At 27.3% G+C, this 16,688-nt stretch overlaps 7 protein-coding genes across 7 annotated transcripts; 5 read left to right on the forward strand and 2 right to left on the reverse strand.

Moving 5' to 3' along the window:
* Positions 1-393: 393 nt before the first annotated feature.
* EHI_059640 (uncharacterized protein) lies at positions 394-1,788 on the forward strand (the record flags this gene model as incomplete). The annotated part of the gene is made up of 1 exon (XM_647798.1): positions 394-1,788. The coding sequence occupies one exon, from the start codon at positions 394-396 to the stop codon at positions 1,786-1,788; it is 1,395 nt and encodes a 464-aa protein (XP_652890.1).
* Positions 1,789-2,796: 1,008 nt separating this feature from the next.
* Positions 2,797-3,840, forward strand: EHI_059650 (uncharacterized protein; the record flags this gene model as incomplete). Its single annotated transcript, XM_647797.1, has 1 exon — positions 2,797-3,840. One exon carries the CDS (start codon positions 2,797-2,799, stop codon positions 3,838-3,840), a length of 1,044 nt encoding a protein of 347 aa, XP_652889.1.
* Positions 3,841-4,122: 282 nt separating this feature from the next.
* On the forward strand, positions 4,123-6,372 carry EHI_059660 (uncharacterized protein; the record flags this gene model as incomplete). Its single annotated transcript, XM_647796.1, has 1 exon — positions 4,123-6,372. The coding sequence occupies one exon, from the start codon at positions 4,123-4,125 to the stop codon at positions 6,370-6,372; it is 2,250 nt and encodes a 749-aa protein (XP_652888.1).
* Positions 6,373-6,507: 135 nt separating this feature from the next.
* Positions 6,508-8,761, forward strand: EHI_059670 (Rab family GTPase; the record flags this gene model as incomplete). The annotated part of the gene is made up of 1 exon (XM_001913721.1): positions 6,508-8,761. One exon carries the CDS (start codon positions 6,508-6,510, stop codon positions 8,758-8,760), a length of 2,253 nt encoding a protein of 750 aa, XP_001913756.1. The 3' UTR covers position 8,761.
* A 1,004-nt stretch (positions 8,762-9,765) lies between these two features.
* EHI_059680 (uncharacterized protein) lies at positions 9,766-10,517 on the reverse strand. Its single transcript, XM_647794.2, has one exon. The coding sequence runs from the start codon at positions 10,506-10,508 to the stop codon at positions 9,786-9,788; it is 723 nt and encodes a 240-aa protein (XP_652886.1). The 5' UTR covers positions 10,509-10,517; the 3' UTR covers positions 9,766-9,785.
* A 243-nt stretch (positions 10,518-10,760) lies between these two features.
* EHI_059690 (uncharacterized protein) lies at positions 10,761-13,478 on the forward strand (the record flags this gene model as incomplete). The annotated part of the gene is made up of 1 exon (XM_647793.1): positions 10,761-13,478. One exon carries the CDS (start codon positions 10,761-10,763, stop codon positions 13,476-13,478), a length of 2,718 nt encoding a protein of 905 aa, XP_652885.1.
* Positions 13,479-13,948: 470 nt separating this feature from the next.
* Positions 13,949-15,968, reverse strand: EHI_059700 (heat shock protein 70, putative; the record flags this gene model as incomplete). Its single annotated transcript, XM_647792.2, has 2 exons — positions 13,949-14,991; positions 15,293-15,968. The coding sequence occupies 2 exons, from the start codon at positions 15,966-15,968 to the stop codon at positions 13,949-13,951; spliced, it is 1,719 nt and encodes a 572-aa protein (XP_652884.2).
* Positions 15,969-16,688: the final 720 nt, after the last annotated feature.

Here is a 16,688-nt window from a genome sequence, read left to right on the forward strand (position 1 = left end):
GAATATTTTTTACGTTTATTCTTTTTAGGATTAAGAGCCAATACTTTTTTCTTCTTCAAAACAGATATATTTTTTGATTAAAGAATGAAAAAACATTACAAATGTTACTTTGAGAGAATATTGAAAAATTATTGTATTATGAGAAAAAAAAAATAGGGTTTCTATTATTTGATTTATTTCTTAAACTTTTTTTATAAAAAATTCAAATATTTTTAGTAAGTATTTTTGTATTATTTTTATTCAAAAACTTAAAAAAAATTCTTTTTTCTAGAAGTTTCCATAAGAAAAGAATTTTGAAAAATTTCTAGTAAAAAAAAAATATTCTAAACTATAAAATAATAATAATACTTTTTTATAACTTCTAAAATTTTTTGTTTTTTTTTATAGAAACAAATGAAAAGAACATTAATCAATTGCATCTCATTTTTCTCTCTTATCTTTTTAGTTCAATCAACTACTTATGAAATATTTATTGAAAGTTGGTCTAGTAGTTCTAATGAAGAAAATGAAGAATGTTCAGAAGGAAAGTTATTTGATGAAAGAACAGAACAATGTTTGCCTTGTCCAAAAGGGTCTTATTTTGTGAACAACAAATGTCTTTTATGTGAAGAAGGAACATATCAAAATATGGAAGGGCAATTATATTGTAAAGAATGTCCAGTTGGTAGTTATTCTTCAATGAAAGGAAGTGATAGATGTTATAATTGTTCTAAAGGAATGTATCAAGATGAAAAAGGACAAAAAGAATGTAAAGAATGTTTTGAAGGGGAGTACCAAGACGAAGAAGGGACAATCCAATGTAAAGAATGTCCAGTTGGTACATATTCTCAGCTTCGAAGAAGTATTAAATGTGAATTATGTAGTGAAGGATATTACCAGAATGAAACAAGGTCAATGGAATGTAAAATATGTCCTATTGGATCAATTTCAAATAGAGAAGGAAGTAAAGAATGTACATTATGTGAAAATGGAACATATGCTGAACGAGAAGGAATGAATGAGTGTGTTAAGTGTGGGAAAGGGTATTACTCAAATAAAGGAGATTCATTTTGTCATTTATGTCCAGTAGGAACATATTCAAATAAAGAAGGATCAGGGATTTGTGATTTATGTCCAGCTGGAACATATCAAGAATATGAAGGAGGACAAGAATGTAAAAAATGTTTTGCAGGAACATACCAAAATGAAACAGGTTCAACATATTGTAAAGAATGTGATGTTGGAACATATGCAGATTATGATGGAATAAGTAAATGTAAATATTGTTTATTAGGAACATATCAAGATTTAAAAGGTCAAAAAACATGTAAAAATTGTGGGGATGGAATGTATCAAGATAGAATTGGAGCGAGTGCATGTTTAATATGTCCAATAGGAACATATTCAAAAGGAGAAAAAAATACATATTGTAAACAATGTGATGGAGGGTATTATCAAAATGTTAGTGGACAAAGTTCATGTAAACAATGTGAACCAGGATATTATCAACCAATGAGTGGTCGAAGTTATTGTCTTTTTTGTGAAGATACATCTGATAAAAATCGAGTGTCATGTATTAAATGTCAACCTGGATATTCTATTAATAAAGATAAAACTACATGTGTATTATCAAAAACTAATATAATACTTATTTTTAGTATTAGTTGTATAGTAATAGTGTTCTCTTTATTAATAATTATATTCATTATTTCTTATGTAATTTCATTAAAACGTGAGAAATTATCAAAGAGAATTAAAAATAAACGAAAGACTGTAAACAAAGAATTACTAAAAGTGTATTTAAATTAAGTTGATAAAGTTTGAAAAGATATTAATTCAAAAGAAATGAATAAATGAAAAACACACTTTTCAATAGTATGAAATAATAAAGAATAAAAGAATAGAGAATGAATAAACATTCTTAAAGTACAAGATGTAAATATTCAAAGGTAAGCAAAAAAAAAAAATAATAGAAAATAAGTGTAATATCATTGAATTAACTACTTTTTAATATCAGTGTTAATTAATTTTTTTTTCATTGAGTTAATTTATCAAGTAATATTAAAAAATACATGTTATTGATTATTTTTTTTTATTAATTTCATAGTATTGTTTATTTAAAGAAAACATTTACCAACTTATTTTTTTTTATAACTTCTAGTATATTTATTAATTTTTATAAAAATAATAGTATTATCTAACACTCATTAATTTTTTTTATTAAAGAGTTTTGTTAGCTGTCAGTTAGTTGAATCTTCAAAGTAATATATCTATCAAATTTCCTTTCAAAAAAGGAAAAATCTATTTCGTTTATTATTTTTATGTTTTTAACATTCTTAATTTTATAAAATTTCGTTAAATTAAAAAAAATAATAAAAACTTTTTTTATGTTTTAAATCAGTTAGAAATTTTATCGTTGTTATAAAAATATTTTTGCGAACGAAATCAAACGATTATTAATTATTTACATAAGAAAATAGTTTTTTTTTTAGCATTTTATTTATATCTATTAATTATTTACTTTACGAAATAAATAAAAAAAAACATATATAGAAAAATGTAGTTCAAATAAAATTGAAATGGTTTGTTATAGTGAAAATAATTATTAGTAGAAAACTAAGAAGAAACAACAAAATTTACTAAAATAAAAAGAAGAAAAGATTAAAAAAGGAAAAAATGAAGAATAATAAACAGAAATGATAAATAAGTTTTTATAATACAAAATGAATAAAAAAAAATTAAAAATTAAAAAAAAAACAACCCTTAAAATGAAAATTTAATAAAAATGTAATAGAACTTTTAAAAAATTATAATCAAATGAATCCACCTTATACTAATCCTTTTGGATATTCTGCAGTAAATTATGGTACACTAAGTCCTACATATCATCAACAATCATTACAACAACTTCAGCCGATTTCTTCAAATCAATCAGAAACATATCCTGATTATCATATTTCTCAACATAAAACACAACAAGATTCTCGAGCATTTACACATCGCTTTATAACGTCTTCTCCTAATATTTATACATCGCCAGTGAGATATGCAAAATTATCATCAGAAAATGAACCTTCACCATTTCCTTTTTCAGTTGATAGAACTAGACATTCATCTATGTCTTCTCCTCAACAACAATATTATTATCAAAGAATGTCACCACCTCCTCCAATAATGACAGTACGAAGAGACCCAATGGATTATGTGTCAGACCAACGGTCATTATATGTAAATAGAGATAATATAAGACCAATTTCTCCAGACCCTTATTTCCCTTATTCATCATTCGAAAGAACAATTTATAAACAACGAGTTGACTCACCTGATTTCTCAATAAAACAAGAATATGATATATATCCATATCAATCATCAAAACCTATACGAACAAATATGTCAGAAGATAACGAACCTAGATGTTTTTCTGTTCCTATTAAAAGTGTTCAAAAAGTTATTCAAGAAAAAGAATTTCTCGTCACAGAAGAATATACAGGTAAAAGAGAATTTGACACGATGAATGAAGCAATCAATGTATTAACTTCTTGGGCTGAAACACAACATGTTGTATTGAGGAAAGGAAGTGGTAACAATAAAACAATGAAGGATGGAACAAAAAAGAAAATTGTTTTAGTGTGTCAGTGCAGTGGTAAATATAGAAGTTGTTCATATTCTCCAAGAGGTGCTTCTTCTGCTTCTAATTCAAGTTGTGAAGAAGGACAACCAACAAATTCTACTCCACAACGAACTGTCAAAAAAAGAAGGTCAAAGAAAACTGAATGTCCTTTTAGAATTAATTTAAATTATAGAGCAAATACTAACACATGGAATATTACTAAAATGATACTTGAACATAACCATGAATGACAGATGTATTTCTTATTATTGTAAATCCATTTATTTCTTTTTCATTGATTCTTCTCTTACTTGTCTTATTTTTACTCTATTTTTTGTCTTTATTTGGAAAAGTCAGAAATTTAAAATTTTTTATAAATTTATTCTTTTCATATAAATGTTTTGAGAGAAAATAATAACAAAATCTTTATTAAGATTATTTTTTGATAATAAATAATTTAATAATAGTAATGGGAGTTAAATAATAATAATTATTAATTGAAAGGATAATCTCATAATTATTAATAAAAAGGAATGAGTGAAGACAATGAACAATCTGGATCTTTGTCAAGTAATCAATCTCAAGAACTTTCTAGTCAAGAATCAAAAAGTTCTTCTGAGGAGTTTGGAGGATTGGAACTGTTTAATAGTGATGAGTTTGATCCAAATGACTATGATGATTATGAACTTACAGTTATTTATCATAATACAATCTGTGATCTTTTTGAACAAATGAAAGAGTTCAAAACTATGTATGATGAAAAACTTAAAAACTACCAAGAAATGTTAAGACACTCTACTCAAAATGAAACTAAATTAAAGCAACACGTTAGTCAGGCACAAGAAATTATTAAAGAACTTAAAGAGGGATATGACAAAAGTTCAAAAAGTTTCAATGAAATTACTGAAGCATATCAAAATGAACAAATTGCTCATAATAAAACATTACAAGAATTAAATGAATTGAAACTAGCACAAAAAACTATGTGCAGTAATATGACAGTGTGTGCAGCAGTAGAAATTGTTATAAAAAATGGTAAAGTTACTGGTCTTAATATGAAAGAAAGCTTAGATGCCACAAGAGATGATGCAATGATGCAATTAAATTTAATGACTCGTAAAGTAGATGAGCTAAGAAGAGAGTTAACTGCAACAAAAGTAGAAACAACTAAAAGTAATGAAGAAGTTGAAAAAGAAAGAAAAAATTCTCAAGAGCTTATGCGAAAAATTGAATTAATGAAGACTGAAAGTATTAATTTACAAAATGATATTAAATTAAAAGATAATGAAATAGAAGAACTTAAGAAAAAGATAGAAGAAGATAATTCTCTTCAAAAAAAAATTACATCAAGTAGAGAACAAAAAATACGATCTATTATTGAAAAAAAGAAATCTCTTAGAACTAATAGAAGATTGGATAGACCACAATTAATTTCTAGTATAATTAGTGATATTGTAAAAACAGATGATAAAACAATACAAAATACTACAGAAGGATTTGACAACCCACTTGCTTCTAAACAAATTCAAACATCAAATAGAAATGCTTTTACTCCAATAATTGAAAAAAGTGATTCATTATCAACTGTTCTAAATGATACAAATAATGGTCTATTTTCTAAATCAAGTAGTTCATGTATTAACCCATTAAGTGCTTTAAGTAGTAATACCTCTTCTGGAACTTATTCATCAACACTCCATCCTCCACTTAATTCATTATTATCTCAAACAGATAGTAAATCAAAAATATTTAAAGGAAAGAAGTCTTCATCAAAATTATTAAGTGGTGTTTTAGACTCAACAAATAGTGATATAATATTAAGTGATAGAAATATAAGTGATGTAGGAATAATAGAAGATGGGATTGTTATTGTTTATACTACACAAGAAGGAAGTCAAGAAGTGTCATTACTCAAACATAAAACATTCGTACCTGAATTTTCCTTAGACATTGATGTAAAATATTCAACACAAACTTCATTTGGATTTTGTGTTGCTAGTAATAATAGTATTGTTTTACTTTCAAGAGTTAATAAAACATATGAAATTAAAGGAATTACAAATATTGGACAGAGTCAAAAGGGAATATTGGTATTAAATGAATCTGGAGAATTAACTGAAATAGTAGATGATAATAAAAAATTGATTGGTACATTACCATGTAAAGTTGATGGTAATATATTTATGGTTGATGACCTTATTATATTCAAAGATAAAGAAGATAGGCTAGTTACTTATCTACCTAAATTAAAGAATATTTGTTATTGTGATCATTTTGTCAAACAAGTTATTGTAGTAAATCACTTGATTTATTCAATTGATAAAGAAAATCCGAATAAAATATATATTTATAACCTTAACCTTACAATGAAATTAAATAAATTAATACAAAACAATATTAAACGTATTTGTAATTTTGGTGAATTTATTGTTGCTGTTTGTGCTAATTCTGCTTTTGTTGTTAATGAAAAAACAGTTAAACCCTTAATTAGTCTTTCTTATGAAATTCCAATTATTACCATTACATTTAGTATATACGATAAAAAAGTTTATCTAATTGTAGTTACAAATAACCAACTTTTAAAAATACAAACTGATCTTCACGTTCATGAACTTAAAGAGTACAAAGACAATAAACATAATCCTCAATGCAGTCTTTGCTCTAAACCTATGAAAAAAGGAAAAAAATGTAAAAGATGTGGTATTTGCTTTGACGTTGAATGTGCTAAAACATATGCCGGTCAGATGGAGTCTTGGTTTATTCCTTGTCTAGAACAAAATTAATTCAATTTCTTTCTTTTTATTGTGTTATGAAAATTAACACAAAAGAACTATTAAATGAAAGAGCATTGAAAGAAAAATAAAAAAAGAGTAGTTGGAAGGGTTTGGAATGAGAACTGTTTATTAATAAAAGCCATAATGACTGAAGAGAATAATGCTGTTCCTATTGTTAATGAAGAAATAACCGAAGAAAAAAAATTGGAAACAATCCAAAATACTGATGAACAAATAATCGACGAGAAAAAGGATGAACAAAAATCTGAAAACGCAACAGAAGAAAAAAAAGAAATTAACGAAGAAACTAAAACTTGTGAGAGTGATGAAAGTACAACAAAGACTGAAGAAGTAATATCGAGTGAAAAGAAAGAGGAAGAAGAGAAAGAGGCAGAAGAGAAAGCAAGACAAGAAGCAGAGGAGAAAGCAAGACAAGAAGCAGAGGAGAAAGCAAGACAAGAAGCAGAGGAGAAAGCAAGACAAGAAGCAGAGGAGAAAGCAAGACAAGAAGCAGAGGAGAAAGCTAGACAAGAGGCAGAAGAGAAAGCTAGACAAGAAGCAGAAGAGAAAGCTAGACAAGAAGCAGAGGAGAAAGCAAGACAAGAAGCAGAGGAGAAAGCAAGACAAGAAGCAGAGGAGAAAGCAAGACAAGAAGCAGAGGAGAAAGCAAGACAAGAAGCAGAGGAGAAAGCAAGACAAGAAGCAGAGGAGAAAGCAAGACAAGAAGCAGAGGAGAAAGCAAGACAAGAAGCAGAGGAGAAAGCTAGACAAGAGGCAGAAGAGAAAGCTAGACAAGAAGCAGAAGAGAAAGCTAGACAAGAAGCAGAAGAGAAAGCAAGACAAGAAGCTGAAGAGAAAGCTAGACAAGAAGCAGAGGAGAAAGCAAGACAAGAAGCAGAGGAGAAAGCTAGACAAGAAGCAGAGGAAAAGGCTAGACAAGAAGCAGAAGAGAAAGCTAGACAAGAAGCAGAGGAGAAAGCTAGACAAGAGGCAGAAGAAAAGGCAAGACAAGAAGCAGAGGAAAAGGCTAGACAAGAAGCAGAAGAGAAAGCTAGACAAGAAGCAGAGGAGAAAGCTAGACAAGAGGCAGAAGAAAAGGCTAGACAAGAAGCAGAGGAAAAGGCTAGACAAGAAGCAGAAGAGAAAGCTAGACAAGAAGCAGAAGAGAAAGCTAGACAAGAAGCAGAGGAGAAAGCTAGACAAGAGGCAGAAGAGAAAGCTAGACAAGAGGCAGAAGAGAAAGCTAGACAAGAAGCAGAAGAGAAAGCTAGACAAGAAGCAGAAGAGAAAGCTAGACAAGAAGCAGAAGAGAAAGCTAGACAAGAAGCAGAAGAGAAAGCTAGACAAGAAGCAGAGGAAAAGGCTAGACAAGAAGCAGAAGAGAAAGCTAGACAAGAAGCAGAGGAGAAAGCTAGACAAGAGGCAGAAGAAAAGGCAAGACAAGAAGCTGAAGAGAAAGCTAGACAAGAAGCAGAGGAGAAAGCTAGACAAGAGGCAGAGGAGAAAGCTAGACAAGAAGCAGAAGAGAAAGCTAGACAAGAAGCAGAGGAAAAGGCTAGACAAGAAGCAGAAGAGAAAGCTAGACAAGAGGCAGAAGAAAAGGCTAGACAAGAAGCAGAGGAGAAAGCTAGATTAGAGGCAGAAGAGAAAGCTAGATTAGAGGCAGAAGAGAAAGCTAGATTAGAGGCAGAAGAGAAAGCAAAGAAAGAAGCTGAAGTTGCTATTACCACATCAGCTTCTAGTGTTCCTATTAAAGAAGAAAAAGCTGACACTGCAATTAATGTTGGAGAAAACTTGAATGAGCAAATGAAAATGAAACTTATTATGATTGGAGAGTCTTCAGTTGGAAAGACATGTTGTATGAATAGATTTGTAAGTGATCAATTTAGCGAAGTAACAAAGTCAACAGTTGGAGTAGGAATGGTTTCAAAAGAAATGGAAGTTAATGGAATCAAAGTTAAGCTTCAAATCTGGGATACTGCTGGACAAGAAAGATTTGCTACACTAAGCAGTAATTATTTCAGAAACGCCATGGGAGGAGTTATCATGTTTGATGTCAGCAATAGACAGTCCTTTGAAAACGTTTCCAATTGGATTGATGCATGTAATAAAATTGAAGAAAAAAGAGTTTTAGTGTTAGCTGGAAATAAAACTGATTTAGATGAACGTGTTATTACCAAAGAGGAAGGAGAGGCACGAGCCAAAGAATTTGGGTTGAAATATTTTGAAGTATCTGCTAAAACAGGGGTTGGAATAAATGAGATGTTTGAGACATTAACAAAAGAAATTGTTGCTTTACCAAAAGCTGAGGCACAAAATAATAATGAAGAAGTTTCCATTAACTTAGCGTCAGTTGACAAAGAAACCTCAAAGAAAGGTAAAGGAGGGTGTTGCTAAATTAATTTTATTTTAATGGAGTAAAGAAAATTATTTTGTTAGTTTTGTTAAGTTAGAATAAAAAAGTTTTTTTGTTATAACTTAGAATTTTTTTTGTTAAATCACTGAGATTAATGAATTTAATTAAGTGGTTAAACCTTATAATAGGAATAATATGAACATTCCAACTTCAGTAATAAATAAAACAATATGAATTATAATACAATAGAAAAACAACGGTAAAATAATTTATTGATAATTGTTATAGTTCAAAAAATTTAATTTATTAATATTTATAAATAATAACAACAATAAAATCATAAAACTATGTTTTTAATTAAGAAATTTAAAAAAGAATAGTTAGACATATTGAGTCTTAAAAACAATTTAAATGTTATTATTAACATTAAATCTTCTTTTTTTCAGTTTTGACTATTAAGAAGAGAGATGTTTGGTTCTCGGTATAATACTGGTAAAGTTAGATTTAATACTCCTAAAGTAAAAAAAAGTACTAAAAGGCGTGTTAATGGAAGAGCTCATTTAAGAAAATTATATAATCAAAGACAAGTATTATTTAATGATGATCCATTTTTTGAATTTAATAAAAATATTAAATGAAACAGTGTCTAATTAATTAATTGATAATTAATAATTCACTCACTACAAACTTTTATTTTTCATTAAACAACAAAAGTTTCATTCCAAAATACTATTTTTTATATAAAAAATAATATTTTGAAAGATTCATTCAATATTAATAAGTAAATCTAATTAAGTTAAATAGCAATAAGTTTTAGTTAACAATAACATAACTTTATTACTCATTTATTTTCTTGAGTCAAACTTAAAATTAGTTTTATTATTATTATTATTTTAATGAGATAAATGAATTGATGAAAATATGAAGCTCTTTATTTGGTGTTTTCATAATGACTTAACTTAATTTAAAGATGGTATTTTTAGTTTCATCAGTTTTCTTCTCTTTTAATTTATTTCCTTATCTTAGAATGTTTTATATAACAATAATATGAAAATAACAAATCAATTTATTTGCATTTTGTTTGCATGAAGGCATTCTTAATCATAGCATGATTCTTATCCATTGATTTGTAATGTTTTTCAAAATGATATAAACTAGATTTTACTGCTTTAGAAACTTTCTTATGAGCAACAGTAGATATATGTTTTCGTAATTGAATAACACGTTCTAATTTAGATTGAACTCTTCTGGCTTTGTGATTAAATCTTCTCATTATCTTTTTGCATAATTTGTGGAATTTTTGACATCTTCTCATATTAAAAACTTTTCTTGATTGACTTTTAAATTGTTGATAGAATTCTCTTGGTTTATTTCTGTATTGTCTTCTTAAATCTTTCATTAATTGTCTTAAATGTCTTCTAACAGTTTTTCCTGCAACTCTTCTTTGTCTTCTTAATCTCTTTCTTTGGGTTCTTCTAATTTTTCTAATTGAACGAATTTGTTCAGCCAATGCTCTACGGATTTCAGCGGCTTGTTTTCTTAATACAACTAATTGTTTCATCATTCCTCTCTTTTCATTAATTGGTTTATTTGCCATTGTTCTTTCAATTTTTCGAATCATTTTAACTGTTTGTTTCAATTGGGTGTATAAAGCTCTAACATTATTTTGATGTTTACGACTGTATTTTTCAAACCATCTACCATTAATAAAACGATGGACTCTATGATTTACAAAACGGTCTTCTGCATTAACAGCAAGTAATACACAAAAAATTAATAACACCTTCATCTTAACTATAAAAATATATTTTTTTTTAGTTTTAAGTTCTTTTTTATTTTTTTTTTAGAATTTGTATTTCTTGATTTTTCTTGTTTTTTTTATATTTCTTTTTTTTTTTTTATTGATTTTTCTGAAAATTTTTGTGATTCTTGCAAAAAATTTAAATTCTTTTGATTTTTTCTTTTTTTAAGGGTTTTTAGAAAAAGAATAAAGAAGAGGAAAAAAAGATAGACTTTTCTTATCTAGAACTTTTTAAGATTAATGAGTAGTGAAATAACAAAGGAAAGATTTTTTCATAAAATCAATGAAGAGATTGGTGTTGCAAAAATTGTTGTTGAAATAGGAGGACTTTTATTAGGACTTGAGAAACAACAGAATGGAAATGGGGTTCAAATAATATCAGATATTATTAATTTTTATCAAACGAATGGAGCAACAGTATTAACTGAACTTATTAACAAGTCGCTTAAAAAGTTAGAAAGTGAAAGTTATGAAGATAGTATAGAAGAATTAAAATCTAAGTTATATTCCAAATTTTCAGGAGAGTTTCCATTTAATAAGTCTATTGAACATAATATCAAATTAAGAAAAGCATTTGATAAACTTTATAAAAATCTTATTTCACAAGAAATACAAAATACTAGTGTTGGACTAAATCAAAAAGAATACCAGACATTAAAAGAAAAATATAATAATGCTATTAAACAAATAAATCAATATAAATTTGATATTATTGAAATTAAAAATATTATTGACGGTAAAGATAAGTCTACTACTTCTTTCAATCAAATTAATAATAATCCTGAAATGTTTTATGATTTAAAAGAGGATATTGAAAAAATTAAAGAGTTTTGTAGTCAAGCTACTACATTAGAAAAACAAGAGTCATTTGAAACACCATCAATTTCCACTCCACCACTAAACATTCCTCAAGACAGAAGAAGTTATATTCCTGATGATGAAGACGAAGATGAATTAAAAGAACTTGAAGGGTATGATCCAAACATCACAGTTGATGAGGCTAAGAGAATGAATTTAATTAAAGATATTAAAGAAATTAAAGCAACTTTAGAAGCTAGTTTAGCCTCAAACCAAATGATTCAAAATAAAATTTCACAAGAACAAAAAGAGATTAGAAAAATTAAGGGGGTAGGAGAAGATAAAAAAACACCTGAAGATGAAGAATTAGAAAAAGATATTTCTCAAATGAAGAAAGAATTAGAAGATAATAAACAATATACTCAGAAAGAAATTGACAATCAAACACTTATCAAAACTAGTATGGATAGTGTAGAAAAATGGGACATTAGCAAACTTCATGAATATCAAAATTCACTTGTTCAAGAATATTCTAGGTCTCTTATCCGACATAATTTCTTATATGGTAAAGAAAGGTTAATGACATCTATAATTGAAGGTAAAAGTAATAGTGATGAATGGAAGAAAAGTATTGAGTTGGTTATTAAGAACGCTGATTATCATTATCTAGTAAATGAAATGAATGAAATTAAAAAAAGTATAGAAGGTGGTATCACTGAAAAAAGAGAAAGTATTAAAATGCAAGAACGTGCAAATGAAAGAAAAAAAGCTATTTCAAGTGGAAGAAGAAGTGTTAGTACTATTCAAGAAGATGCGTGCGATGATATTAAGAAGCAAGTTGAAGAGAAAAGAAATACAATTGAAGATATGTTAAATAAATATGATGAGAAATTAAGTTCAATAAAGAAAAGAGAAAAAGAATTAATGGATAATGCTGTTGATGAGAATGAAGTTAATAATGTTAGTCAACTCCAAAATAAAAAAAAAGAAAGACTCACATTATGTAGACAAGAACAAAAGAAGAGTATACAAGATATGAAACTTGGAGAATTAAGATGTGAATATGAAAGACTTGAGACAATGGAAAATGAGATTCATAGAAAAGAAAAAGTTATGGAAGAATATGAAAAAGAATTAGCTAATGCTGAACAACAGAGAAACAACCATCAGAAAGAACTTCTTAGGAATAGTATTGAAAACAGAATTGATGAAGAGGAAAATAAAATTAAAAGTGAAAGAAAAGAATTAGAAGAGAGAATCCAAAAAGGTGAAGAAGATACAGAACAATATGAAAGAGATATTACATTGTTAACTATTCAATGTGACAATGAAAAAAAAAGAAAAAATGAACTTTTGGAAGAGACTATTGATTTATGGAAGAAACTAAGAGAGCGAGCAGGAATTATTAGAGATGAACAAGACAAACAAACACAAAAAGATTATGAAGAAAGTGTGAAAAGAGTAGAAGAATTGAAAAAGAGTATTGGAAGGGAATTAACTTTAAAAGAACAATGGTATAAAGTTAAATATGATTATATAAATATTCCTGTGAGTATATCAAGAATTATGGGATATAAAGAACGATGGGAAAATGAATATAATAATAAATTAGATGGTACAGGGTTATTTGTAAATGTAGAGAATGTAGAAAAATATAATGAATCTGTTAATGAAGAGAAGTTTTATGAATCTATTAAAGATGGAACTATTGACACATTAATGAAAAAGATAGTTGAAGTTCCTGATACAGAGATAAGTGAAGAAGAATATATTACATCAGAAGATGAAGATTTAGAAATTGAAGATGGAAAATTAGAAGAAGAAAAAGTTGATGTAACAACAAAACAAATGAAACACTTTGAACCATTTGATGAAGATGATGTTCAACCTTATGAAAAGAAATCATTTTCACCCATTAATTTTACTCCTACTCTTTCTCAACAATCAAGCACTATTGGAGAAGAAGTAGAAAGTACAAACCAATGGTTCCAAGCTGATCCAAATGATGCATTTGCAAAGAATAAAGAAGAATTTGTTCAACAAATGGTTTCTGTTAGAGACCAATTGGATGGACTAATTATTGAGTGTATTGGATTGATGGGAATGTATGCTGTTGATGATATGACTGAAGATCCAGAGCAAGCTAATAACAGCCATTAAAAAATATTTTGATTAAACTACTTTTTTTTTAATAGGAAGAAGGAATTTATAATTTTCAAGTATGTTAATTCTTAAAGGATTATTTAAATACTAGATTTGGTTATAAATTTATAATCTAGTTTTTATTTTTAGAACATTCTAGTTTATTGGATATATTTTCTTTATACATATTACCTAGCTTTGTTAGCAAGTAAAATTGGTTTAATATTTCTTATTGTCACTACTAACTAATTTAATAATACTATTTTATGTCATGCTATTCTTTGATACTTAACATAAAGTTTATTACACCTTAATTTAATACAAGAAAATAAAATTGCTTAATAGATCAAAACTTACCTAACAAGTTATGGCAAATAGTTGATTACTTTTTAATTCATTTGTTGTTCTAATTATTTGGTTTACCAAGTGAAGTCTAAGAACTGTTATTAATACAAAAACCTAATTACCATATTTAATTCAATTATCATTTATTCAGAATTTTTGATGTAAGGTTCAAGATGTTGCTGAAGCTTCTTGAGCATATCTTCATCAAATCCTAAATTCACAAATGCTTTCATTTTTTCAAGATACTTCCCTGTCTCTTTTTTAACGATTTCGACTTCAACAAGACCACTTCTATTTACTGTTGTTTTGTCAATTATTTTAAATTCTCCTGCTTTTAATCCAGGTGGAAGTCCTTCTATTGTTACTTTTGTAACAAGTTCCATTCCTTCTTCATTTGTTTTCTGACCTTCTCCTTTATAAATAGTGTCAACAATATCACTCTGATTATCAAATGCATTAAAATACTCTCCCTCAAAAGTAATTGGTAATTTTCTTCCTTTAGGTGCAAAAACATCATATTTATTATTAACCATTCCAAATCCAAGTGTATATGGCATTACTTGTGTTATATCATCTTCTTTATTTATTGATATTTGATATGCTCTATAAGAAGCTCCTTTCACAACACTTAGATATCCATCAGAACCAAATCCAATAATTTTCTTCTCTCCAAACATATCACAAATTGTTTTTTTAACAAGTGGAATACAACACGAACCACCTATTGGTAAAACATAATCTACATCACTTACATTCCAACGTGCACCTTTCATCACATTTTCTATACATCTTTTAATTCTTTCAATAAGCCCATCTTTCTGGCATTGTTCTTCAAATTCTTCTCTTGTGACTTCTATGGAGCCATCAAGTTCTTCAGAGATTGAATATAAATCAATTGGAGAATAACTTAAATTGCCAGAAAATGACTTTTTGACATCTTCAGCAATATTTCTTATTTGTTTCATTGCTTTTAATTTCATTTTCTTAGTTTTTTTTGTATCAGAATTCTTTACAACAAAGAGTTTGTTGAATGTACTATCATCAACACTCTCTTTGATTTTATCAAGAATGATTTTAATAAGAGAATCATCAAAATTATTTCCACCAAGATTAAGATCACTTTCATTACATATACATTCTGTTTTTATTTCATTTAGAGCATTTGGTTCTTGTTGTTTTCTAAAGTCTTTTAGTTTTAATGTTATTTCATTATTCCAATTTGGATTTATTTCAGATATATTAAATGTAAATGGTTTGTCTTGATTTAATATTCTAGAAGCAGATCTTGTTAATTTGTCAATACTCAAATAAACATCTCTTTTTAATTGTCGTGTGCTTGGCAGATCACTCATTTTTTCTGGCTCAAATAAGGCTAATTCATCTGGCTTTGTTTGTAGAGTTTCTTTTACTTTATCTAAAATACTATTTCTGATTTCTTCATCGTCTAGTTTTTCATACGTTGGCATTCCATCTCCATTTGAAAATACAACAGGCAACATCTGTTGTTCCTCCACCACAGTCAATTACAATAATTTTAGATTTATCTTTCACATGATGTTCTCTTTGATATTCCAAGATTGAAGCAAATGGTTCTTCTAATGAAGTAATATCTTCAAATCCTGCCATTTTACAAGCTTGAATTGTTTCTTTCTTTTGTTTTGGTGTAAAAGAAACAGGGACAGTAATAACTACTTTTCCTATTTTTCTATTTCCAATTCTTTTAACAAGTATATTATACAATGTTCTAAGAACCATTGCTGATACTTCAATTGGATAAAAACTTTCTTGCTTTGATGAATCAAGAGGGTCATCAACACACATTTTTATTTCATTATTGTCGGTTGAAACTTCAAATGATGTAAAAGTTGGTAATAAGTTTTTTTGTTCATTATAATGTTTAACTGTTTCTCCTATTAATCTTTTAGAGTCATGAAGACAAATACCACCATTTTTCTTTGCAATAAGACCAACATTGTACTTTTTTAATCCATCACCTCCTTTAAATATTTCAACCCATGATGGTATTGAAAATTCATTATTTGATATTTGTAGTACTTCGACTGGGTTTGTCTCATTTTCAGAATAAATAGCTATAGATGAATATGTTGTTCCTAAATCTATTCCAATATGAATAGGTACTTCTGTTAATTCTTGTAAACTCATAATGAATCATAGAGATAATCAGTTCTTTAAAAATTGGTAACAAACATCATTTAATCTATTATAAAAATTCAAGATCTTTCATTTATTATAATAATACTAATTAAATTAAAAACAAATAAAGTATTATTTGTTATTAACAGAAGCTTTATTCATTTTCTATTTTTTTGTTATATAAGAGCAGAGTGACATTGAAATGAAAAGGTATTAAGGTAAATAAACAAAGAGATATTAGAAAAGATAATGTTTGGGTAATATAATTAAACTAACACTAAAAAAGTCTAAAAAAATAGAAAAGTATTACTTAAATGAAGTGATAATGAAATTTATGTTTTGGTTTATTGAAGAATATAAAGAATAAAATAAAAAGTGAGAGTTAATATATTGTTGGTTGTTTTGAACAAAATAAATTTCATTTAACACCTTTCTTTATACTAATGAACATACTTATATAAACTATTTTTCTCTTAAATGAGAAACATGTCTAACTTATTTTTTATATTCTTCTTAATACTTCTTTGATAAAAATATACTAAACGCTCAGCAACTTATACTTGTATGACAAAAAAGTCACAAGCATGAACTAATAGAAAAAAAAGAATAGTCATAATCAATGATATATGTATCAAAAAGAAGGTATTATAACAATGACTTTTATTTATTTAATAAGAATTTTAAATAATAAATATAATAAAAAGTATCAATAATAAAATAATGATAAGT

Source organism: Entamoeba histolytica, genomic scaffold (assembly GCF_000208925.1).
Source record: "Entamoeba histolytica HM-1:IMSS scf_1104750517157 genomic scaffold, whole genome shotgun sequence".
NCBI classification, from domain to species: Eukaryota; Evosea; order Mastigamoebida; family Endamoebidae; genus Entamoeba; species Entamoeba histolytica.

Bases quoted from the DNA above. Each gene is read 5' to 3' on its own strand.
- EHI_059680 (XM_647794.2), bottom strand. From the start codon at position 10,508: ATGAAGGTGTTATTAATTTTTTGTGTATTACTTGCTGTTAATGCAGAA.